Here is a 26,642-nt window from a genome sequence, read left to right as displayed (position 1 = left end):
AAATGATCCGCATTTTTAATACATAGTTACACTATATATACTGGAGTGGATTTAAGAACTTTCCTTACCATACCCACAAAGCTCTAGTTTTGTTTTTATTCCCAGTTTATTTTAATCTCTGTCCTATGCAGTATGGTCATGCTAAAAATATCTTCATTAAATTGCCATTGATCTACAGCAGTGCATTCGGGCATGCTGTGTCTGAGCCCTGTAATAACTTTGCTTTAATTAAGTTAATAAGTGTATCGGAAAATTAAAAAAAATCAATAATTTCTAAATTTTTTCGTGTGTTCCTTTTCTAGGACTCTCAGATAGCTGCATTGATTTAACTAGTTACTTTTATTTAGCTTTGCTTGTTAATTTTAAACTGGCCTCGTTATCCTCTTGGAAATTTTTTTAAAGATTCCAGACTTTGTACTTAATACATATTTTGTGACTGACTGAAGCACATATTTGCAGAACTACCATTGAAGAACTTTTAAAGAATTTTTAAATCAAATAGTTATATTAAAAAACCTCAACTAATTTGTGTAACAGCATTTTAATGGAATATTGGGTTGGAAGAAAAATTGATTTGGCATCTCTGCTTGGTAGTTTAAAACCAACAGACACACTGGCTAGCCACGCTCCTTCATTTTGTTTTCTAGCCTTGTAAACATTTCCACATTCCATCTGTGATGTCTAGTCCATGCATGAATAAAATATGAAGTAATTTAATACCACATAATATGTCAAGAGGTTGCTGTTTATTCTCAGACTTGAAATGAAACTTTTTAAGATCCCATGCTGAGAGCTCTTGGGTTTTTGCTACTCATTCAGGGCCCTGCCTAAGAGGCAGAATGTCTCATTCTCTGTAACGTGGAAGAAACCATCTTGGGTTTGTACTGTTATTTATGTAATGACTGTATTCTTCATGAGGGTGCTGAGGAGGCAAGAGGAGTTAGCTCTCAGTTCTCTTCTCCTGTTTGGAATCACAGAGATGGTGCAGAGCGCACAGGCCATCCCAGCTATCATCCTTACGGGAGCCTGCATCCCAGAAGCAGCTGTGGTTGGATCACAGACAGGCAACTGGAAGTCTCTGTAGTGCTTTATCCCAAGACTGGTAACCTTCCAGGATGGAGGTTACAACTCAGATGAAGGGATAAAGGCAGTGTCTCAGCAACTTTGTGTCCCTATCAGTTCAAACCCCTGTGCCAACCCAGCAGGTTGGGATCACAAGGCCATTGGGGTTTACATACTCTGTATGTGTGTTTGAAACCCTGTTATTTGCTCTACATTTGACAGATTGCAAAGTTCTAGTTGTGCAACCATGTACTTGTGCCAGGATGAAAAGTTTCTGGGCTTGTGTTTCAGTCTAGTGAAAGATAACTCTAAAATGATTCTTATGTGCCGGTCTGTGCTGTAGCATGTCCAGGAGCATTCAGTATCTGTGACAACATGTCAGTGTGACACAGGAGTGGCATAAACTCACCCTTGCACCTTGCTGTCTGTGTCATCCCTAACTCCTCCATCCACATGTAAATAAAGATTACAACTGCACCTTAGCCATTATAGCTGTTAGCATATGGCCCATACTCAACATTTTATCTAAATAGGTAACATCTGATTCTAACTCTGACTTTTGTTTTCTTGGTTAAATAATGAAAGAATACAGTTAAAATTACTGTTTGACTAGCTGTTATTAAACTTGCTTTTTCTTAAATCAGAATTTAGCACTTCTGACAGTGAAAAATGGATACCAAAACAACTTGCATCTGTTATTTTAAACAGCCTGACAGTTAATATATATTCTATATTAATGTGTGAATGAGATGTGAATATTAAAAAAGATATTAAAACAAATAATTTGTTTTCTTTATCTGTAGTGCTTTCTTCTCAGGAAAAGGGACACCATCATTCCAGATAATGACCTGTGTTTTGTCAATTAAATTGCTGTATGTTTTCTTGCTAAAATAATTATTAGACAAGCCTTCATGAACATGTTTGTGACTTGCATTTTCCCTTTTCTCCTTCCTTGATTACAATTCCCTGGCAGAGACCAGATTGCTCAGCAGACTACCAGACATTAGAGAACCAAATTCAGATATATCAAACTATGATCCCACATATGAAAATGACAGACTGGAGTAAACATGTGTGAGTTGGTTTTAGTTTTTGAAATACCCATTTTTCCCAGCTTGCATTTATATCCAGGCATATGTTCAATATGTTGCCATAGAATATTTAAGTAAATAGTTTCAATAATAACTTTCCATGAGGATAGTATCTTCAAAACTTCACTTTCCATTGTCATGTCAAAAAGAATTTTTAGGTGTATGTGTATCTTTGCAAGCTCCTGCTTGGCTCTTTGGTTTCATTTTAGTCCATGAACTGTGCAAACTTCTGCTTGGAAAATTAGGAGTGTGGGATGCATACAGGATATAATGGGAATTGTGGTTTGTAGAGAACAGTCTCTGGAGTCACCTTACAAGTCAGTTTTATTGTGTGCTAAAGCCATCTGTGTGACTTGCTGTTACCAATATTGTTTGGACAGCCCTAAATCAAGTCCTGAATGGGTAGGATTGTGGAAGACAGGTTTTTACTGGTATCCTTCAGGTTAAACCAACTAATGTCCAGCCTTTTTTTTTCTTCTTGGCATAAAAAGTATTAGCAAGAGGTAAGTTTGTGCTAGCTGTCCTTGTTTCACCAAGATCTATCTTCTGCAAACAGGCTCGTGTTTACAGAAACCAAAGTGAAAATAGCATGTGAACAGCAAAAACCAACCGGGGTCAAAATAGTTGTGCATTTGCATAACTGGACGGCATTTAAAGGGCTGGCCAGCTCACTTGGGTACAGTTTACTACAAGCTTTTCCTTAAGAGGTTGTCCTCTTCAGACACCTCTCAAAAGTGGAAGTAAAAGGCTCTGATTTTGAATAGCGTTGTTTTCACACAGTAGTAGAAAACAAGTTTAACCGTCTTGTTACAGTTTTTGATAAATGGACATTGACATGGACTACGAAAGACCCAACGTTGAAACTATCAAGTGTGTGGTGGTTGGAGATAATGCAGTGGGAAAGACTCGTCTGATCTGTGCAAGAGCCTGCAACACAACCTTGACTCAGTATCAGCTGCTGGCAACTCACGTCCCAACTGTCTGGGCCATCGATCAGTACCGTGTCTGCCAAGAGGTGAGGACTGCAGGTGTACACAGTGTGGAGCACATGCTGTGAGCTGGGACTATTATTTATTGGCAAGCCTTGCTCTGTCAGGATGCAGCAACGAGCTCACAAGTATTTTATGAGTGATCTCTGCTGCAGCCGTGGTCTGATACACCTCTCATTCTAAAGGAAACTTTTTATCAAACCTATTTTTAGGAAGGTGCATATTCTGCCTGTTTTATGAAACACTACATTTGGTGAAAACTATGTGGGATAGACTCTTGACCTTTGGGCCTTCTTGTGGGACTAATTAGAAATGTGCTTGTTTGATGGAGGGAAAGAGAACATTATGTGTGCTCTGTTCTAGGTCCTCGAACGCTCAAGAGATGTTGTGGATGAAGTGAGTGTTTCTCTCAGGCTGTGGGATACATTTGGGGACCACCACAAAGACAGGCGCTTTGCTTACGGAAGGTAAATTGATCTGAGCAGAATTTTAAGTAGTACTTGCGGTAAAATTTTAGGGCAGAAATAAATTTCAAATCTGACTTTTGAAAAGGAAGGACTTAAAAACAATCACGGGTATTCATGTTCCTGCCCACTGCAAAGAGGATTATCCTCTGCAAGGATTAAAAAGATATAAATATTTGAAAAGCAGCATAGTTTTACTACGCTACGTTTCCTTGAACAACCTGCTAAGCTCTGTCAACAACTGTTGTCCTATTTTGAATTTTAAAGAACATTCCCTAAAATAAGGTAGTAGTTTTACAAAACTGAACATCAGCGTTCCCTGCCTGTATAAGCAGTGCATGATATAATTGCATAACACACAACTAACAAGGAGAGATGTTGGGAAATATCACTCTTACACAATGAGATATTCATTTTATTAAAATCCGTGATGTTGAATGAGCAGATAACCTCTTGAGAGTAGAGCCAATTTCAGGAAAGGTGAGGCTCTTCCATATTTTCTTAATTAAAGCTGAGGAAAAGAAAGATATTTATAGAAGAAAAATAAAGTGTCTGTTGGTGAATGGATTAACCCTGGAAATTCTAAAAGAAAAAAAAAAATCAAAACCTAATGAAATCTAGATTTTCCCAGCATAATTTATATATCTATAATTTTCATATATATAAATTATATAATTTATATATAATTTTTGTGTGTGTGTGTGTATGTGTGTATATATATATATATATATATATATAATGCGTATAAGTTCAGCATAGTTTCAACAAGGAACACAGCCAGTGATAGTCCTTCTGGTTTGTTTAGATCTGGCCTTGTGGCAGTACAGGCAGCAGAACAGCCATATTAGGCAAACACTGAGCCAAAGATGGGTTTTGGACATTTATTTTCATAACTGACATTTGGGTGAGGTCTCAGTCCTCGCACATTCTTTCACCTTGTTGAGCTTTTTCATAACCTTTTCATATCTGCTTCAGTCACTGCAGATGATCAGACTTTCACAGACAGATACTTACTTTTTTTTCCAGCTGGGAACGCCCTTTGTGGAGTGTCAGTCCCAGCTTTGTGTTCCATGTTGCCAAAATGTACTGTCTTGCTGTTTTTCTTCTCTCTCTGCTACCTGATGGCACAAGTGACTTTGAAGGAGGATGCTCTTTTCTATTCTCTATGCTCCAGAGGGTTCTGTAGGTTGAATCCACCCATTAAATTTTCACACTGTAGAACTCAGTATGATGGTTTGTGCAAACCCTCCTTTGTGTACAAGCACTGTGGTAGTTGATTTTTCACCTGGAATTTTCTGTGAGGAGCTAAAGTAGCAACACATGTGTGAATCAGCTTTGTGAGAGAAGTTACTGACTTTAAGGTAATATTGACCTTATATTTAGTGCTACTTGAGAATGTGAATAGATACTGTTTTACCTTTTGGCAGCGTATGGAGCCTGCATTGATAAATTTGGGTGTAACTTATTGTTTCCACTAACTGTTCCACTTTGATGTGGCCTCCCCATATTCTGCAACAGATACTGTGTCACTGAGAAGATTATTAGAGATTAGGAGAGCAGAATCAGGCATGTTCTGAACTCTGATCCCACATTTACTGACAGGAAGGGAGAGGGAGGAAACAACATGCTTAGAGTCTAATCCTGCAAACGCCAAGGAGGACGTGAATAACTTGAGATCTCGTGGATTAAGCATATAGACACAGCAATTCATTTGTGATGTTAGCAGAACTGAACTTGTGAAGAATGAGGTTTTCTATACCCTAATTAATTTATAAGGCTGTTCTGGAAACCTGCTATCCCATTAGTGGTTTTCCTGCAAGTCTGTTAATGCAGAAAGCGATTGGGAACTGTAAAAAAACTACTTAACAGATAGAATTTCAGTTGTAAAATTTTGTGATCGTAAGCACTGATAGGTACTTTGTTTTGAAATGTATTAATGCTGCATTTTAAACAAACTGTTTAGTATTTTATCTGGTTTAGCATTTTAAAAAGAGTTTATCAATGTTGAATGTTCACATTTATAGGAATTTATTTTAAATCATCTCTGGACATTGAACTACAGTCTAGTCAGCTGTGTCAAATCTTGCACTACAGTGAAAGGTGCATTTTATGCCAAACTGCTCAAAATTACACCTACAAGGGCCCCATGTTTTGTGGTCTGAAGGATCATACAATAATATTATCCTTTGGTTCCATTCAAAAAATTTTATGCATATGCCCCTTATGCATGGGAAGGTTTATTTCAGCAAACATTTAAGCAAGACCTCTAATTGTCCTAAATGTGGTGTAACAAGAACCAGTAGGTCATTAATTCACCTGCTACTCACTGGAAAAGTTTGCTTCATACAGCTTTAGAAAGTGTTACATAAATAGATTATGCTATAGATGACAGGTGAACAGTTAATAGGACTTGGAGCAAAGATAAATCCTTCTTAACTCTTTATTTTTCACAGATAGAAACATGAAAGGAGAATGGCAAAAGGAATCTGTTTTCCACTATTTTTCTGTGACAGAGAGAAACATTTACATTCCACTGACGATGGAATAGTTAATGTTTTTACTGCCACCCTTTAAAATGGCAGTGTGGAGGGTGAGATCAGCTTGCATTCTGCTGTGTGGTGTTTAGTTTAATAATGACAGTCCTCCGGGAGCTTTGGGAAACAGTTCCTGACAGCTTAAGGGAGTGAGGGGGATGTGGCTGGAGAGACTTGGGGAAATATTTGCTGCATTTTTACAGCATGACATTTCCCCCCCACCTTAAACTAAAATGTGTGCTTTAATTTTGGAAGTATCCTGTTCACTTCAGCTTAGGCAATATGTGAAGCCAAAGTCATTTATTGACATTCTCCCATAAGGTTTTATTTGGTGCAAAATCACTCCAAAACCTTGTAAAATGACAATGTCTTTGTTATGATTAATGTATTGATTTCCAGCTCCCAGTCACCTCTTTGTTTATTAACAATCTCATCTCAGTGCTATGTAATTGTATTCTCTAAGCCTGCAGATAAGGTGTGAACTTCATTTGAGGCCCAAGTTGTTATTCTGTAGCAGTTTCTCTGGGAGGCATGTGAAAAGACAAGAAAACATCTTAATTTACATTTCAACTTGTCAGGATTCACTGTCCTCCATCCTCCTGTCCAATCTGGTTTTGAATGAAAGTGTCCACATATCACGTTCAAAATAATTCTAAAAGCTGGCTCGCACCCTTTTTTTATTTTTTTTCCCATCCTTTTGTTTTTTGGTTTTTTTCAGGTAAACATATTTGGCTAATTTGATAAATAGCCTCTGTATCCTGGGGTTTTTTTCCATGCAGCTCTAGTATGTGTAAACATGAGCACAAATCTACAAAGAGTTAATTCAGTCTCAATCAAATATTTATTCTCAATACCACGGATGGGATTCATCAGCTAATTCAGCCAGGATGATTTATTTACTTGCAACTTAAATATGAGCTGTAGACCAAACAAAATCTGTTCATACAGCATGGACAGAAAACAGCTTTTTCCTCATGACTTACAAATATGAATGAGTCTTGCTGTAAGACTGCTGACAGAGCCTCTTAAAATATGTTTAGAGTATTTCCTCTGTTGTGAATGGATTTCATAAGCCTTGTGGATGTTGTATGTACACAGAGGAACACAGGCATCCGACTTCTTCTGTGTGATTACAATTCCCTTAACCGGTTACTTCAATGTAATTGAATCCCTAAAAATACACCTTCAAAATGCTGCTGAAAATAGTCCATCAGAACAGGGGTTTTATCACTGATGTTTGAAGATTTCCACCAATCTCTTTAGGGTTGTTTTTGTTTTCTGTTTCTTTTTCTTAAAGGACAATGATGATGATATTTCCATTTAAAAAAAAACCAAAACCAACAAAACAAAATCAAAAAGAAACAGGTAGCTTTGATGTAAAGTGGTATTTGCATTCAGCAAGTTCAGTGAGATTAGGGCAAGGTGGGGGACTTCACAGAGTTACTGGGTTTGCCTTTAATTAGATCAATGACCTCTGTCACACAGCACCTGTCCCTAAGCTGAGACTGGGCCAGCAGCTCCCTTCCTTGGACCAGGGAAGGTCTGAGGTTTCAAAAGTGCTTTGTGAATGAAAGGCCACACTTTCCCCTGCAGTCTTGCTGTCCTTGTTTTTGTGTTATGATAATTCTCCACCTCACACATGCCCCACAAGCTATGTCATGGATTGGAAGGGAGATGTGTCTCTACAGCAGCAGGACTTAACAGACACAGAACAGTCTTTTTGCTTTGTTAGCAAAGGGTCAGCTGATGGGAATCCAGATTATTTTCAGATGTCTTTCACTTTGGCTGCTTCCTTTTGCTATTTTGCTGCCACAAAAAAAACAATATGCAGTATCTTCAAATCATCTTAAACTACCCAAATTTGTGAGCCTCCCCATCTATTTTTACAGTGGTTTATAAGCTACTCAGGGACCCCTGGTGGTCTAGTGGTTAGGATGCAGCGCTCTCACCGCCGCGGCCCGGGTTCGATTCCTGGTCAGGGGACTTCCCCGGGCAGATGGAGCTTGTCAGCCCTGTAAGGCCATCCAGCTAAGAGAAGGTCACTCTAAACAAACCTACGTCCTGAGGACCTCACTGCCACTGTCCAAGCTTGCTCGGCCCCGGCAGATGAACCTCAGGATTAAAGGGTGGGCTCAGTTCAGCGCACACTGTGTCTCACCTAAAAAATCCACTGCACAGGCTCGAAGGGTAAAGACCTTTCCCAAATCTTCACTCGCAAAGACTGGCCATGACACATAAGCTACTCAGATTCTTCATCACGTCATCCTGAAGCTCTGCTGGAAAAAAGCATTTTTTTATATATTTGTTATGATTTTTTTTTTTTGAGTATGACTTAAGCCCAAGAAAGACTAGAATAAGCAGAGAGGTTCACAGAAACAGCTTTCTCAAGTAACTTTATTCTGATATGGTGTGTGTGTATGCACTAGTATTTTCTTCTTTTGTTATCTACATTAACATCTGAGGCTTTTTCACTCAATTAATGGGATAGTATATGCTTTATATAGTTAAACCAGTGAAATTAATGCAGATCTACCTTTCTTCGCTGCATCCCACCACGGTTCCATACTGTGAGTAGAAAGAGATTGTTATGGAATTTCTGTTACGAACCCTTTGTTCTTTAAAAAGGTATGTACCAAATGACTGTTGGTGGGGCCTGAGGCTCCACTCGATGTATTTGTAGTCTCTCTGGAGGAGGACACCTCTAATGCTTTAAGCCTTCCTTGACTGGAGTGAAAAAGTGTCAATTTTTATTTGCAGTATTGCATCACTTCCCATTTTGCCTTGCTTTCCTAACTCAGGGGCTGGGTGAAAAGAAGGCATTTGGTCTCTATCCTAAAAGGCTACAAGGCAACATTAAAATCTTTTGGAAATGAAAAACCCGGGAAGTGACTTTCTGTCAAAATCTTGATCTTAGTGAATTATTTCTTTGTGAATAGGTGCTAGGTGGATTTCTTGTGCTGTTTTCTACTCCAGGGGTCTCAGGATCTCAGTCTGGGTTTCCTCATACGTATGTCAGACTATGGAAAACGCTCTGCACAACCAGTCATGACTGTTTTAAACTGAGTTGTTCTCAATAGCTTTGTGCCATCAACTTGCCAGATGGAATTTCTTGATAGTTTAATTTAAATTAAAAAAGAGAAGGAAGCTGGTTTTGGTGATAGCCCAAAAGAAGCAAAATATATGAAAGTCCATCTTTTCTCCACAGAGAAAATAGGCATCTAGCATCTCTTAATGTTCAGTTTCCATGTCTTGTGTGACCTCAGAAGTCACTCTCATACTGGATGCAAACCAAACCTTATCATTATTTCTTCCTATCTGCATTTTTACTCCCTTTCTCCCTATACGCATTCTTCAGCAGGACTTACAAGGAATTGTGCTTTTAATGAAATTTGAGACCTGGCTTTGGATCTTTCTCCTCCTTCTTTATTTTTTTTCCTATTTCATCCTTACATCACTCTGCTACCTTGAAATAATGTTTTTCTTCTAAATATGCTGCTTCAAATGATGTTTTCACTAAATCTCTTCTTACTGCTTTTGAATTCAGTGTGTTTTTCTCATTGATCATTTTTTCCCGGAATTTTTTAGGGGATAAGACCAGGAGTAAAGAAATGGTTCTTTTCTTCTTTTGTTTATACTTTTGCAGTATCTTTGGTGAAAATTAGGTGGTTCTCTGTGGAAAGATAACATGTAGTTCTCATCTGTAAGAGGCCTCCTTACAATAACCAAAAATAAGATCAGAATGCCCACCTTCCCTTGTGTGTCTGGTTTTTCCATCGTTTTATGAATTTATTTCTCATTATCTTGTTTTCTGACTGTTGTCTGGAGACAGCAGCTGATATATCTTAGAAAAGCATTTTTAGCTATATTCTTCTCAGTCCCTTTGTATAATATTGTGAGTTTCGGTGTTTGCCCTGAGTTGATCAGACATGTTCCAGCCAGCCCTGTGTCCTCTCTTGCTCCAACCTTTTCTTTCATCCTTCTCCATTGATCTCAAGCTTTATGTCTTACTTTTAAAAACCCCAATTTTGCACAGGAGACACAGAATATTTCAGTATTTCAGCCTCAGTTAACCATGTCTAGATTTGTATTTATCATAGAATTTTGATTCCTCTATCAGAAATGCAGTAATCGAGATCTCTACTCCAGGAAAGGGAAAAAGGGATGTATTGGTATGTTATGGTGAACATATATATAGCTGATTCCAAAGACAGTTTTCCTGAGTCTACTGGCAAAATTTGGCCTGGAATCATGCTGGGGTATCTTGCAGGCAGACAGTTTCAACTGCAAAGTTCTATATGGCACCAAGATGGAATTTTTCATATGTAAATATTGAACCAGAATTATGTGTGAATTTACTTCTTATAGTCAGCACTAAAAGAAACTAAATTCCAAGACTGTGCAAGCAGACCTTAAATTACTTTTTTTTTCCTTTTGTTGCATAGTTCCACACAACTTTGCTATTCTTTTTATCATTATTGCTGATCAGGCATTTGTACCATAGGAGTAGCTCTACAAGCTTCTGCAGTGGAAAATGAGGTATTTTAGTCATCCTTTGTGATATCAAAACATTTTTTGTCGTTTTCTGTAAATGCACCAATGTTTTCCCATGAGTACTTTAAAGAACACAGAAGAGATTTTAAAATGCTTAACATTTAAGAATGTTATGTTGTTTGTAAGGAATGTATGGGAAAACTGCTTCCACTTTTGAAGCACAGTCTTGAAATATGCAATTTTCTTGAAGGTAGCTTTTTCTTCTTTTAATTGTTGTTGTTTCCTACTGAAAATGACATTACAAAAATTGTAGCAATAGACCTGCATGCGACTCACCACAACGTCTGGATGTATTTCAGGGCATTTTGACACATTACACCAGTGCTTAAGAAGCTTCACTGCTGTCGGTAAAGTATAGAACTAATTGATTCTCCTGCTCACATCCAGGGCACTGCATGGTCTTGCCCTGCCTTACCTGGATATCTTCAGTTCTTCACCTGCCAGGCACCCCCTGCATTTTAGTTTTTGTAGCCTCTCATATGAGTGTGTGCACATAAGTCCTGTGTCCTCGGGTCATTTTGTTATGCTCACCAGTCACTTAATGAGTTTCTTCTCATTTCATGTGATGGCTGCAACTGCATTTACTAAAAACTGAGTCCACTTAAAACATATCAGCCTTGCTTATCTGCACAGTTTTGTTTTCAGCTCGGTGAGATGCCTGCATGAAAAGTGTTATGTAACTGAGTTAATCTCTGTCTTCAAAATGTATCTGGACTGACATGGAGATGTAGCAGGGTTTTGTTCAGCCACAAATGAGATTCTCAAATTAATTCTTAGATGGCCTGCTGCTGCCTGAACCTGCTGAGTTTGAGAACTTGGGAGCTGATACTTGCACTCAAGCTGCTGCCCTACCCAATCTTTCAGGTGGTTGAAGGACTATGCAGGTAGAGAGCAGAGATAGCTCTTGTCAAATTCTGGTCTCAAGTTGAATAAGTTCAGCTGACCTATGAGAAATCCTGGGAAAATTATGAGAAGTGTGTAGGGGAAAAAAAATAAGGGCAGAAGGAGTAAAATCAAAACTACTTTTTATTGATAAAGAAATGTCTAAGGGTTAGCTGTTTTGGTAAAGTCAAGAGAGTCTAACAATTTGGATGAACCTCTACCAAACTGTTTACTCTATAAAGTTCTAATAGACTTCCTTACTTCAACCTTGCTTCTCAGAAAGCTCATATCTAAAAATAGGGAAAAATAAAGCCTATAATAGGAAAAAGCCTCTGGGTTGTTTTTTTTCCGCCCCGCCCCCCCCCCCAAGTCTTTTCTTAATGTTTGATTTGATTAAATATGTGCAACAGACTTCTTGTCAACCAAACTATAATTTGTCTATCCTTAAACTGATTCTGTCAGATTTGACTCTTATTAAGCTCTCTAAAACAAGATATGTACTTCTGACTTGTCCTGTAGAAAGATGAGAATGTAGCATAGCAATACATTTCAGTCTTCCTCCTTTTCCTCCTTCTCACTCCCTGCCTTGGTTTTCAGATCACACACATCTCTTCTTCACATTCTGCGTTCCTCACAGCTTTATTTCTTCCCCTTTCCAAACCCAACAGTATTATTCCATGGCTGTATGGCAAATGATATCCCTTACACATGACCAGCAATTCTTCCATGCAGCAGTTTTCCCCAGTAACTCATAAACTACAAACTAAAGGGAGCAACTTCTACCCAGGTAATGCAGAGTGTACATTTCAGAAGGCAGCCTTTCCCTTTAATGAGATATAAACCCATGTTAGTGTATCTCAGCCAGTTCATAACTCCAGATCCAGACTATAAAACATTAAACTTTTAAATACACTTGCCATGGAATGTACCTCATTTGACATGGCTGTTTCCTTGAAGTTCTGTCTAAAATAAGATTAGTGAAGATGGAATATATGTAGCAGGTTTTGTTGAGAGTTAGATCTGCAGTGTGATGTGTAGGTACATCTGCAGTGCATCTTGCACCAGCTCTGGAGCACACATACCCTGCACGCAGATGACTCTTTCAAAATCTCAGTCCCAAACCACTGCTATGTTACACAAAACAGCTCTAATTAGAAAACATTAAGCATTTACTTTCCCACTGCTTCTAGTAGCATCGTCAGAAAGGCTTGTTACATAGCTCATACACTGCTTTTTCTCCCCCCACCTCATGGGTTTCTTATTGTACTGATTGCACAGAAAGTTCCAGACATTTAAAGTGGCTACCTGTGCTTGACTGCTGCTGAAGGCTGAGGCTGATAAAGTTGTTTTTGTCAGTGCTATACTGCTGCTTTTCAGCAGTGAGTTGGATGCTCACTGTACATCGGATACAGTTCATAACTCACACACCAGGAGCTCACAGGGTGGCAGCACACCATGGGCTCATTCCTGCCAGAGATTTGGTTGTCTAGAGGGTTTCTTTTCATTCCCTGAAGTCTAAAAAGGGGTAGTTGCTTCCATCAGAAGTTCTTCTTACCCAAGTTTGGGGAAATATCACCAAATGCATTGATGTAATATTTACCTTAGATAGATGGGTTGCTTCTCCAGCCAGTGGTAAGATTCTTTCTTTGCCCACAGAAATCTCCTGTGGGAAGGCCATAGATATGTTTAGACCAAGCTGGGTTGACTTCAGATGTGTATATTTTGCATTAAGAATTTTGCATTTCTATGACTCCAAGGGGAGCATTTCAGAGACACACTACTCTTACATTTTAATGTGAGACTCCAGTGCAGGAGGTGACAAACATGTGAGTGGTGGTTGATTTGCCCGCAGCTGAGAGAATCTGCTACCTTTGTGTAGATAACCTGCCAAGTCCCACACATCTACATTGTGTTCTTCCCTGTTTGGAGCCCCAGTGAGTTGAAAGAAACCCATTTTCTTCCACTGGTGATGCAGTGTGTCACTGGTGGTTGATCACACACTAGAGCAAGTCACACAGAAATTTGGAGTTTTGGTGATACTTATGTTCAGAAGCTCAAATAATGAGAATAGATGATATGCAATTTTTTTCTGATAAGCCTATGAAAATGTAGAATATAAGAATGAAGCAGTTATGGATTTTCAACAGGTACCATGGAATCTACAAGACAGCATGTTGGATATCCAAGCTACTGTTTCTGTTTTCTGAGTTATTTGTAGTACTTATTTTTGTTTCTCATGATGCTTCAGTATCAAATAACAGTATATTCAATATATATATATATTTATATATTTGTTTTATTTAACAAAGGTTAAATGCACACAGTGCATCTATTGCCCATCTCCATTGGATGGTACTCTTGGATGAATGTGATGCAGAAGTTATAAAGCATTTGCCAGAGAAGGACTTTTTACAAGAGCACTTAGTGACAGGACAAGGGGGAATGGCTTTAAACTGAAAGAGGTTTAGATTAGGTATTAGAATGAAAATCTTCCCTGTGAGGGTTGTGAGGCCCTGGCACAGGTTGCCCAGAGAAGTTGTGGCTTCCCCATCCCTGGAATTGTTCAAGGCTGGGTTGGATGGGGCTCTGAGCAACCTGGGATTGTGGAAGGTGTCCCTGCCCATGGCAGGGGCTCAAAATGAGGTGGTGTTTAAAATCTTTCCCAACCAAACTGTTCTATAATTCTATAAAGCACTTTCTGGTATTCAAATTTATGGAAATGTTTCTTGAACTGTTCCTGAATTTTACTGGGAAATGGCTATGAAGTTTTGTTTTTAGAATCAGTGCAGCTTGTAGTTGTGAATATATTGCTGTAGAGAGAAAGAAGAAAACAGAAGTAAACCGATTCATCCTTTCTCGTTCTCCAGGTAACCAACACAAAGAGTAACTGCACAAAAATGGCAATAAATTAGGCAATTTTTTAAAATTATATCCTTTTACATTCCCTAAGAATATTAAAATAACATTGGTAAATTTTTAATGTTTGGGAAATATTAATGCTTTATTTTAACTTGACAGGTTCTGGCTTTTATGAACAAATGTCAAACCAAGCTTTATACTGCAATGTTTGCAAGTTGTAAATGTGCCTTTGACATTAAAAGGAATTGTAGGTATTTCAATTAAAGTTTCCAAATGACATTTTTCCCCAGGTGTTCACGGTTCTGTGTAGACAGTTAATCTTCCTCATATATTTCTGTCTCTAGTTTGTACTAAGAGTGCAAATCACGCGTATGACTTGAATGAAAACTTAATTTATTATATTAGAGTGTCTGTATTTTGTGAGCTACCAGACCCAGCTGTGGTGCTGGTTCAGGGTGTGAACCCTGCCATTGCCCAGTGATTTCCCATCTGTCCTGTTTATGGCACAGAACCATTAATCTCTCTCTGTTCAGTACAGAACTGTCAGGAATCTTCATTTTATGGGGAAGTCCAGGTTTTAATGCAGGATAAATAATGTGCAAGTCACATTTTTTACCTCTTTTTTTTCTGTTTTTCTCTTCATTCGGAAGACAGATGAGAATGTTCTGTTAGTGTAGTGCTAGTGTGTTGTGAGTTTTGGGTAAAGAACTGAGCTTTCCCCAGCCCTGTTTTACGGTCTCCCAAGGAAGGTCAGAGGCAATGAGTTGCTCAGGAATCACATGGAACTTGGAGAGAAAAACATGAGACTTCCTTGGCAAGGGCTGTAACACATGCAGGGGCCAGTCTGCTGGATAGTCTGGGCCAGCCCTGTCCATGGAGCAGATCCTCCCTGGCTCTCTCAGGAACCCGGATCCGTGCCCAGCCCAGCATTGGCCTGCCTGTGAACGCCTGCTGGAGCTCTGCTTCCTTTTGGTTTTCTGAGGGATGTGATGTGTGTCCTGTGGCTTGTAAAGTCAGGAGGCTTGGATACTTGTGACTGCAATTACTCAGCTTAGGTATTAATTTCTGAAGGACACAAGACAGGCTGTCCCTCTGAGATGCTTAGTTACAGTGAGGAGCAGCCAGGCAGCCAACGTTTGCTGCTCCAGCAGTCGTGATGGTCTTGAATTAAACAACAATTGACCAGATTAGAATACATGTAACACAGATTATTTTTTTTTTTTTTATTTTAGCTGTACACTGATTTCTCTTTCTGGGAGCTGAGCTAATGTCTACTGTAAGATTTTACTCTTACCTGACCTTGAATAGAACAGGTTTGAATTTACAGGGTGTTTGCCTCAGCTATGTAGCAAACCAGTGTATGAGCTGTGTTTTACTGTTTGCTAGATAACTTTCCAGTTTGAAAAACCTTGTTCCTAGATATAACAGATGTGTTGCAGCTTATATAAGAGAGAAATTCGGAGCAGGAGCATTTCTCTTGCATTAGATTTATGCTCACAGCAGTACCCGTATTGTATATGCAGCTATCTTTGGAAATGGTCTTGCTGGATATATCTGTGCCCTCAGTGAAATGTAGAAAGCAGCAGTACTGAGGAGGTATTTCATTATTTAAAAGGTGAATGCTAAGATTCACTGCTGCTGCTCTGTACATCACACAAACTGCAGACACAACACATTGGTGCTAAATTAAAGAATAATAAAAGTGAGATAGATGTGGTATTGCTGAGCTTATCCTGCTGACAATTCTGTATCAATAGGTTGCCTCCTCAAAACGTCCCTTCTCAATTGTTCTCAAGAGTTTCAATTCAGCTTTTTTTCTTCTTTTTTTTTTTCCTCATGAGACACCCCAGAGTTCGAGGACTGCTTTGTAACATCCCATCCAGTTGATAAATAATGAAATTGCTCCAAGTTAGGAATGCCCTGAGACAAGTATTCAGGCATTTCTCTGCCTTTGGGTGCTAGCTCTGACAAAAGTCAGGCAATGGTTGGGTGGATGAACTGTCAGCCTTGATCCTCATATTTATAATTTATAAAGTAAGTTTATTTAGTGAAGTACTTATTTTTTCTAAGGAAAAAAAGCTTGCAAATATTGTCATGCTTACTCTAAGCCACTGTCCTATTGTACACTTTAGCGACCTTATTTTCACCATGTTTATTTTTGCTGATATTGTAGAAGTGGTCATTCTGCAGTACTTTGACCTTCTAGCAGGTTATTTATTAAAGATATTAGAGAATTTCCGTTCAAAGCACATTGCAGAGGAGACCACCTCAGTCCCTAAAACAGTGCAGTAAAGGTATTTCTCCATGGCAAGTTTGGAAGTGATCTGTGTCTGCCTGTGTGGCCACTCTGAAGTTTTGCATAACTCCTCTCCAATTCCTAAGCACCAGTGATCTTTGAACTGCAGTTTAGGTGTCCAGTCAACAGAATTGTTTCTTGGGTAATGACAACCTCTGAGTAACTGTGCTGTGAAAGTAGAGAATGGAAAGCCCTCCCTCTTGCCTTAGTGCTCACACGTGCAGGGATCATCTCTCAGAATAGAGAGGCAGTCAGTGCTCCTGGGTATGTGGCTTTGTGCTCCCATGCTTTTGTGGTGAAATGTGTAGCTTCTGTCAACCCTCTGCACGAACAACATGTGTTCTGACATGAGTGTCAGTGTATTTGTCAAAGAGTAGAGTGGAGTGGTGATGAAAACAGGTGAAACTGCAGCAAAAATCCTCCGTGGGGTTTTAATTGGATCTTTTCTCGTTTCCTTTCTAGGTCTGATGTGGTTGTTCTGTGCTTTTCCATTGCTAATCCTAATTCCCTGAATCATGTGAAAACAATGTGGTATCAAGAAATCAAGCACTTCTGTCCCCGCACACCTGTCATTCTGGTGGGCTGCCAGCTCGATCTCCGCTATGCAGACCTGGAGGCTGTGAACAGAGCCAGACGGCCTCTGGCAAGGTAAAATTTAAACAAAAATAAGAATTAAATAAGAAATCACCTTGGTAATCAAGTTACAGCACTTCCAAAAGAGAAATTAGAGAGCCTAGATTCCTTTTTTCTATACAATAGGAATATATGTGCTTTCTTCTGATTTTGTTGTCTGAGTTGGTTGGTTCTTTTAACATGTGCAGTTATTATGTTTCCCACAATATTTTTACACATTGGACATCTAACTCATTTGGGTGCCTGAACACTATAGTAAGATAGAGGTAATAATGTTTATTGAAGGTTTTAATATATGTCTTTCTCCTTCTGAACATGTGTATCATGAACATGTGTATCGTACCCTGTCACTACTGTCAGGTACTGTTTTAAACTGGCAGATTCTACTCAAGTTTTCTTAGTTCTCGATTTTTTTTTATTTTTTTTTTTTTGGTAATTGTAATCCTTGATCATGGATGGCAGACAATAAAACGGTTGCAAATTAAACTTCGAAAAGCTCTGGTGTTAAAAGAGAGTTTGGAGTCATTCTGGAGAAGCCTTTTTTTTGTTGCCCAGATTCAAAAGACAAGCACTCACATGTTTGGACAAAACCATCTCACAATTACCTGCTTACTTCTAATTTCTTCCTTCCGTGAGAATTTGAATGAGACCAGATTCGTGGAAATAATATTCATGATCATGTAATTAAAGACTGTATTGTAAGAAATTTCTGTAAGGAGATTGAATTAATATTTTGTGGGCCCTTAGAAGACTTTGCATTGCATTGCATTCAAATTCTTGATTTGGCAATATGATTTTCATATGTTTGTTTATTAAACATTTCTTCATAATGTGGGTGGGGTGGGCTTTATGTTTGACTCTTTAAAAGGAAATGTTTGATTTTTTTTTTCCATAACTCTTCTTCTGCCCTAATTCCTGATTTCACCATTAATAAAACTGAATTGGTACTCTGCATGTCTAGCACAGACTTCTGCCACCTGAACTGGTTATTTATTAGCTGATGACTACAGCAAGCTGTTGTCTGGGGTGTGTTAAGTCTGTGCCAGCTTGTGTCTGCCCAATATGGAATGCTCAGAGAACACACTGTTGGGTCGTGTCTTCTGGTGAGATGATTTTTTTGCTGGGAAAATGGATCCTAGCCCAGACTTTTTACTGGTTTTGTTTACCCTACCTCATGTACTAGAGCTGTTCTGGAAATTCATGAGTTCTCACATAATGCTTCTACAGCCAAAAAAGCCTCTCTTGTGAAGAGTGTGTTCAATTACACTTTTGTGTAACAGGCTCCTATGATTTTCTTTAAAAAGCATAAACTTAAGAAATATTTCTCATTTCATATTTAGCTATATTTTTGGCATTTTTATGTCATGAGGATTTCCATTTGAGTTTAAATGATGAATATGAAGAAAGATTCTGACAAAATATCTGAGTTGTAAGGGATGTTAGGAGATTTTTTTAAATAATGAAAGTTCTCAAGTATCCTATCAACTGTTTTTACTCTAAATTTCCCTTTAATAGAGAGGCAGCTTACTCTTTTTCGTGCAATTGATTTCTACATATATTTAGTAACAACTGCAAAGACACCACCACACTTAAATGAAATTTAAGTATGTGCTATTCTAAAACTCTGTGGAGTCATGATTGTAGATTTCCAAAGGGAATTAGTGCTGAATGTTTTGTAAAATTCCATGCTTTCTGGAATAACTTTCTGGTGATTGTTGTGTGTGACAAGGTTTATTTTTTGTTTAACCCTAGGCCGATAAAAAGGGGAGACATTTTGCCCCCAGAAAGAGGCAGAGAGGTTGCCAAGGAACTCGGGATACCATACTATGAAACCAGTGTATTTGATCAGTTTGGGATTAAAGATGTCTTTGACAATGCAATTAGAGCTGCCCTGATCTCCAGAAGACACTTGCAGTTCTGGAAATCTCATTTGAAGAAGGTCCAAAAACCTTTGCTTCAGGCTCCATTCCTACCTCCAAAAGCCCCTCCTCCGGTTATCAGAATTCCTGAGTGTCCCGTGCCGAGCATGAATGAAGCTGGATATTTATTGGACAGCCCACTGTGTGCAGATGTCATGTTTGTTCTCCAGGAGCAGGACTGCATTTTTGCTCACAAGATTTACCTAGCTACCTCCTCTTCAAAGTTTTATGACCTTTTCTTAATGGAATGTGAGGAAAGTCCAGACTTGGATGAAACACAGTGTAATAAAGAAAATACAAGTAAGGATGTTCAGACAAGTCACCCTGAGACAAATAGTGACAGTGATGAGAATTCCTTGAAAACTGCTGATGTTAAAATTCCCCCACCAGAAAGCAGTGACTCTTTGAACATGCTAGAACCCGAATCTGGTGAAACAAACCCTGCAGCGAGATCTCTGTCGTCCTGGGGTAAGGGATTTGTTAGTGTGCACAAGGAAATGCAGGTGAATCCGGTCTCCAATCGGACATGTCCTGTAACTGTGGTAAAAATGGATTCCTCTGTGCAGGCTGGACCTTTTAAAACTGTTTTGCAGTTTTTATACACAGGCCAACTGGATGAAAATGAGAAAGACCTCACAAGACTCGCTCAGATTGCTGAAATCTTGGAAGTATTTGATTTGCGGATGATGGTGGAGAATATTATGAATAAAGAAGCCTTCATGAATCAAGAGATTACTAAAGCATTTCATGTCAGAAAAGCTAATCGGATAAAAGAGTGCCTTTGCAAAGGGACATTTTCTGGTGAGTAAATACGTGCTTAAGCAGGAAGAGCACTAATTCTTTTCTCATTCATGTTACTCTCACTTCCCAGGCTTCAAAAACTCTGACAGCTTACATTGTTCAGGGAGGATGACCCCAAAACTACAGTGTTACTCAGGCCAACTGTTCCAACCTGGGATTCTGTAGTTTAATTTCTCAAAATTTACCCACAGCTTTTAAAGAAGGGACTCAATTCTCCAAAGTGTTGAGCATCCAATATCCCCCTTTTAAATGAGGATTTTCATTTAACTATATAAAACTGAATTATTTTTGGGGTGGGGGCCATGGGAAATGAAAGAGGTCCTTGGTTAACAACATGCCAGTGACACACACATTCTGGAGGCACAATTTCACTTGAAGCACAGCTTTGCAGCACGTCTGTTCCTTTGTTCCCATGGCAGATGTGACATTTAAATTGGACGATGGAAGCATAAAGGCCCACAAGCCACTGCTCATCTGTAGCTGTGAATGGATGTCTGCTATGTTTGGAGGATCATTTATTGAAAGCTCCAACAGTGAGGTATTTGTCTGTTTTTGTCCATTTTACTTATAATGTTTAATGGATTTAGGGTGATGGGAGCATCATTCTGTATCTATTTGAAAGGTTGCAGTAATCCCTGGAGTCAGTCTTTATTCTTCCCTTGCAAACTTGGGACAATTTTCTTCTTAAGGCATTAAATAAGGTTGCCTAGGAAGATAGCATCCTTTCTGTACAAAACTTCCTTCCAGCATTGGAGCATGTGTTTAAACCCAAAGTCCTTTAAAATATTAAATATAGGGATGGGGGGGAAATGAAGTATGAATTAGTGAATTTCTTTAAAATAATTTTTAAGCAGTGTGAATATACATTTGTACAATCAGAAGCATTACAAAGAATACTTGAGACGGGGCATTGATGAAGGAACTGAAGGAAAAAAGGTATTAAAAAACATAGTGTTAAACTAGAAAAGGGAGCTGGTTTCACAGAAATTAAGTGAACTTTGGTAGAAGTTCTACTAACTTCAGTAAAAACTCAGCTCAGATTCTGTATCAGTTTGTCCTCTGGAATAAAGCAGGTATGCAATACAGTTTAAAAGATCTCAGTGCTTTGAATTAAGATTTTGCAGCAGAAGCTTTGTATTTTCAGTTGCCTTCATGGTCTGTTTTTCAAATTCCAAACACTTGGCTAATATTTCTTTCTTGTGCTTTATCCATGCCCAGAGTTTTATTTTTGTTTTGATTTTCTTGTTCCTTTCCATACTCATGGGTCTCGCTCATATGAAGATTTCAGTTCTTTCATGTTTAATATTCAGGAAGATTTTGTTCTACTTAGATTTTTCTGGCTTCTTCTAATACAGCTGTAAACATAATTCCTTTCCCAGAGGCATACTCAACAAGTGGTTCATTAAAAATACATAGTTTCATTCTAGTAAGCTACATTTGGCAATGAAGAATATGCATTTATTTTCTACCAGCCTATTTTTAATGATTAGCTTAACAGTATTAGCTTATCTTTCCAATTTAAAATATTTAGCTTCCATTTTGTAGAGTTTAAGGCATTCAGTAATGCTTTTGGAATATATATAGGTAGATATGTAGATACAGGTAGATATGAATCAAATGGTTTCCTTTGACTGGTTTACGAAAAATAAAACCATCTATTTTTACATATTACCTTTTCTGTATTTGGGGCAAATTTAATAAACTCATTCATTGAATTTACAGTTCTCTGCACTAACAAAAATATATTAATAATGAATGAGTTTCACAGCTAGCTGCTCTCACTTGGAGAACTTGAGTGGCTGATATGCCGGAGAGCTTCATGCTTTAGCACTAACAGATGTGGGTTTGGATCCCACCCATCCAGGCAGAGCTGAAAAAAAATTCACAAATCCCTGAAGGTTAACAACCAGCTACCTGGCAACACTTAACCCCATCTAGCAGGAAGTATGTGCTGACTGCTTAACAGTCAGATTGAGTTGCATGTACATTTAATTAATTCCTCATCATATTTTTTTTATTATTTTTCTGCTGTGCCATTCTTTTTCTGCAATTTCTTCAGAATACCACAGTGCATTCTTCAGTGACAGCATCTCTTTCTTGAGTTATGAAGATGTACATTACAAATTGCTGATTGATGGGATCCACTAGCTCAGGGGTTGGAGGCAGACCTACCAGCTGCAACCTTCAGCCCTGCAAGTTTTACCCTGTTCTTGGAGGGTTGATCGTGTGTGCAAACTGTGGTTGAGATGCTACAGTGATAGGTTACAGTGGGGCTTTTGAACTGTCCTTCCTCTTCTTCTAGGCCTCCCTGCAGTGAAATGGAGTTAGGGTTGTGCTGGGGAAAAAATAGACAACTTTTGTCCTGGTCTTGGTAGCTTCATCCCATGCTGGTTACACTAATTACATGTGTGGCAAAAACAGCTTACATTTTCTTCATTTCTTCAGTTCTCAGTTCCTTCCCAAACTTCTTTGCTTGGATCATTTGATTATTTACTAACAGACTGAGAGTCTGTTTTATTGTTATCCTTTGGTTTTTGTTAGTCTCAGAATATTCCTTACCAGGAGCAGATAGATTACATTCCTCAGGACATCTACCAAGGGAGGTTTGGCATGAGGAGTGCTCAGTGGCTTTTATGTATCTCACTGAGCTGTCCATTTGCAGGCTAGAAAAGCACTGAGCAGATTCACTGCTTGATGTGGATCCAATTCCAGCAACTTGGTACCTAGTTGCTTGTATGTAAACTGGCAAAGGATCTGACTCTGGAGGTATGCTTACCTGCTGGCAGCTTCTTGAACTTAAATGGGAAATTTCTGTTTTGAAAAATGTTTTCCCTGCATTCCTAAAATAACATGAAGAGAAAAAGGGAAAGTCCAGCAAAGTCAGAGAGGTGAAATATGGCCTCTATATTAAAATCCCTTAATTATTAGAGACTTTTTTCTTAAATATCTTTTCCAGGTAGTTCTTCCCAACATAAACAAGGCTTCCATGCAAGCGGTTTTAGATTACTTGTATACCAAGCAACTGTCCTCCAGTCAGGAACTGGACACACTTGAGTTAATTGCATTGGCAAATAGGTTTTGCCTTCCTCACCTGATTGCTCTTGCAGGTAAGAATTTGTGGCCTTGTCCAATGCAGTGTCTTCTGCAATGGCTAAAACGTGGTTTAATGGTTTTTCAAACATACAAAGATTTTCCCAAGTGTCAGAAAAAAATCTTTTTTTTCTGAGAGGGACATTGTAACACAAATTGATATTTTCATATAGAGAAGTGTATTTGCCTTTCTCTTGCACTTTTCAGTTTCTTGCTGAGTCAGCTCAGAACATTGAAGTTTTCTGTGCTTTAAAAACAGAGGGAGTAAACCTTCTCTTCAGAATTGATTCTAATATCTGTGGATTGTAATAGCCATTCTGTTGTTGTTAATTTACCTGAAAACAAGAACTCCTCCAGGTTTTCCTTCAAGTCATGAATGAAGTGCTCCATTTTACATTTCTGTTCAAAGAAAGTAACTGAGCCAGGACTGATCTGGATGATCATGTTTCTCTCTATGTATGTAACTTGGCACTGTTATGAAGACATGACCAAGGCCAAAACTCAGAGGCAGATGAAGCAAAGCTACACATATCTACAAGACAACATTTAGGCAAAACTTAATCACATACCAAACCCTAGGTCTCCTTCAGTTGTGCATCAGGACTGTCTCATGTCTTCACTGGTTCTGACAGACCAAATCTTTATTGCCTGATTTCGTATATACATTTTATCTGAAGTTTTGGTTATTTTTTTTTAAGTAATTGCAGCATAAACATATGTACAGTATTAAGAATATTTCATTCAGTTTAATTCTTGATGAAATAATTTTGAGTCCAAAGGCTACTGCCAACAACTGAACCCAGCAGAATCAAGTCACCTGACAGCCTTTCCCAAAAAGCATTCAAACTTCCAAGATTCTAGGAAATAGTTCTAGGAAAGGGTTAGGGAGAATCTTGAACTGAAGTGACTGTTGGAGGGGAGCTGGTCAGCCTTCATCTGGATCCCTAGATCTGAAAGTCTGAAGAGGCCCTGAAGTGACCTTTTCTCTCTCAGTGCTGTGTACACTCATTAATAAATCCACAATTCAGTGGGAAGTGCGCTGTTGCCTAAAAACTTCTTATTACCCAAAAGAGACAGCTGATCCGTATTTCTAATTTATATTGAATATTGTACCCATCCATTCTTCCAGAAAGAGACTAGTGGCTGCTGAACTTTGTCCTTCTGTGAGTGGTTATTAACTGCAGGCTTACTTTCTGTCAGAAAGAGATAAGAATTGCATGAAACCAAAATAAATTGTTTGGGTTGAAGCAAAGGGGCAAATCCTCATGGGGGCTGTGCTCCAGTGGAGCAAGACAGTTTATACCTGTGATACAGAATCTTCAGCCACAGCTCTAAAGGTGAGAATTTGACTTTACCCAAATCTGATGGTATCTGGGTGAATGTGACCTGTGCATAATGCCAGCTAACACCAGGAGGAGGGAGAACATCCCACCTTGATTCTTCATTAGCTGTAGATGATCTGACCTTGAAATGTGACCATTTGCCATGTGAGTGATGAGTTTTCTCCTCTAACAGAACAGCATGCAGTACAAGAGCTGACAAAAGCCTCCATGAGCGGCGTTGCAATAGATGGGGAAGTGCTCTCCTATTTGGAATTGGCACAGGTCAGTGTACACAACTTTTTAAAGATATTCTGGTCTGCAACTCTGCAGGACTTGCTTTTAGCACCTTACTGGTTCTGAGCATTGCTTCTGAGTGGCTCAAAGTCTGCAGTTCTGAGACTGACTGACAATAAAACTTAGTTTTATCTTCTATTTTAAGGAAGGTTTTTCCATTAGTTCAGAGGTGAAACATCCCTTTAAGTAATCTCAGAGGAGTTGTCTTTCAAATATATGTTTTAGTTTTTCTTGACTGTGAAACTTCCAAGCTCCATGTTCTCATGACCGTGGTTCAGTAGCGTGAAAAACAATGTAATGAAGCTGTTCAGCTTTGTAATGGTGACTGATTCTTGCCTTCCTTTCAATTCAGCTTTGGTAGATTTATTTAGACCCGTATTGCAAAGGCAACATTTTTTGAATACTTAGACTGGCTATTCAAAGTCAATCATCTGATAATTCTTATGTTCAAATACATTTCAATGTTTCTTGAGTTCCAGAAATCATTAAAAAAGAGAGTCCCTAGCTCACAGTTAAACACTGCTGTTTTCCAAAAGGAATCATACAGCAGACTCCCAGATACAGTAGAAAAAGATAACATATTTTTAAAATTTTATTATTCTTGATTTCACATTAATGAGTCAGCTGCAGATTGGCTTGAAGTCTGGGGTTTAGGCAGCACTAAAATACTGCAAAGCAGGCCACCATGCAACATTTCCTGCAGCTGTTTTCAAGTGCCTCTCTTGCAATACCTATAATCCTGTTGGAAAACCAGAACTGAACCCCTCCCAAGAGAGAGCAGCTCTCTTCACTTCATTTTGATTTTACAAAGAGTAATTTTTCTTTTCGTTTTTTTCTCCTGGTTGAAGACAGAAGCAATATCCTTAACTACTGTTAGAATATCCTCTGTGCCCAGTACCTAGCTCAGTATGATGTGTTCATAACCTGAGATCACAGCAGGCAGTCAGAATGCTGAAATCCATACACAGGCTGTACAACTTGACTTGCATTTTAGCTGTGCTTCCTTGTGACTGTAGGAAGCTTGTACAAGATTCTGCCTTGAGCTTCTGTCAACGAGCAGTTCTGCAGGGAGTTACTTCAGAGCAGGGTTTGCAGTATATACAGGGACACATGACTGGTACAATCACACCAGGAAATTCAGTTCCAGTGTGCATGAGTCTGAACACTCTTTGCCAGATGCTGGGCATGTTAAACACCTGTTCTGGGGCCAGTGGTTGCTCCAGCAGAATTGTGCAACAAGGTCTAGGACATCTAAAGGCCATTTCAGCCTCAAAAGCTCTGTATGCTTGGGAGAATTCTGCCAGGTACAATCTGCTGGAGACCGTTCTAGTTTCAACTGTTAATGGGGGCTGCAAAATGAATGATAACCGCAGGAAGTGCAATCAGCTCTTTGTTTTTCTTCCCAGTTTCACAATGCTAACCAGCTGGCAGCTTGGTGCTTGCACTACATCTGCACCAACTACAACAGTGTTTGCTCCAAATTCCGCAAGGAAATCAAAGCTAAATCTGCAGGTATGGGCAACTTCCTTCCTCAGTTTTCATGAGGTTTCCCCTTCTTTCTCCCCACCCAGTTGATTAAACCTGAAGACAAATATGAGCTCAGACAGCTCAGCCATGAGACTGAACCTCTGCACTATCTGAATAGCATTCATAAATTCTTATCTGCAAAGAAAGGTCATAATCATTAGCCTGATTGCTGGGCAGGCATTATGTTCTTTACCTAATTCAGTGATGCTAAAAGGAACAGAGCTATTTTCAGGCTCTGCAATGAAAAATACACTCTGTAAAGGCCTTGCTTTTTTATAGCTTTTGGTGGACTGTGGCCTCTTTAGTGCAACCACTTTCAAAGTCTTGT

The 26,642-nt window shown here is 38.9% G+C and overlaps 1 protein-coding gene across 4 annotated transcripts in view; it reads left to right on the top strand.

Moving 5' to 3' along the window:
* Positions 1-26,642, top strand: part of RHOBTB1 (Rho related BTB domain containing 1) — a 56,801-nt gene that overhangs the window by 25,846 nt on the left and 4,313 nt on the right. For all 4 annotated transcript variants that reach the window (XR_005565363.1, XR_005565362.1, XR_005565364.1 and 1 more), the window contains exons 3-10: positions 2,967-3,168; positions 3,506-3,609; positions 17,191-17,376; positions 19,114-20,081; positions 20,501-20,619; positions 23,038-23,188; positions 24,687-24,775; positions 26,194-26,299. Coding sequence is in view for 1 of the 4 variants with exons in the window: in XM_027714403.2 (XP_027570204.2) it covers positions 2,977-3,168; positions 3,506-3,609; positions 17,191-17,376; positions 19,114-20,081; positions 20,501-20,619; positions 23,038-23,188; positions 24,687-24,775; positions 26,194-26,299 (1,915 nt within the window). In the remaining 3 variants the exon portion in view is untranslated. The remainder of the gene's footprint in view (positions 1-2,966; positions 3,169-3,505; positions 3,610-17,190; positions 17,377-19,113; positions 20,082-20,500; positions 20,620-23,037; positions 23,189-24,686; positions 24,776-26,193; positions 26,300-26,642) is intronic.

This window comes from Pipra filicauda, unplaced genomic scaffold (genome assembly GCF_003945595.2).
Source record: "Pipra filicauda isolate LSUMZ 115617 unplaced genomic scaffold, ASM394559v2 scaffold465_size509821_pilon, whole genome shotgun sequence".
Classification (NCBI taxonomy): domain Eukaryota; kingdom Metazoa; phylum Chordata; class Aves; order Passeriformes; family Pipridae; genus Pipra; species Pipra filicauda.
This window is presented reverse-complemented; position numbering and strand designations above follow the sequence as displayed.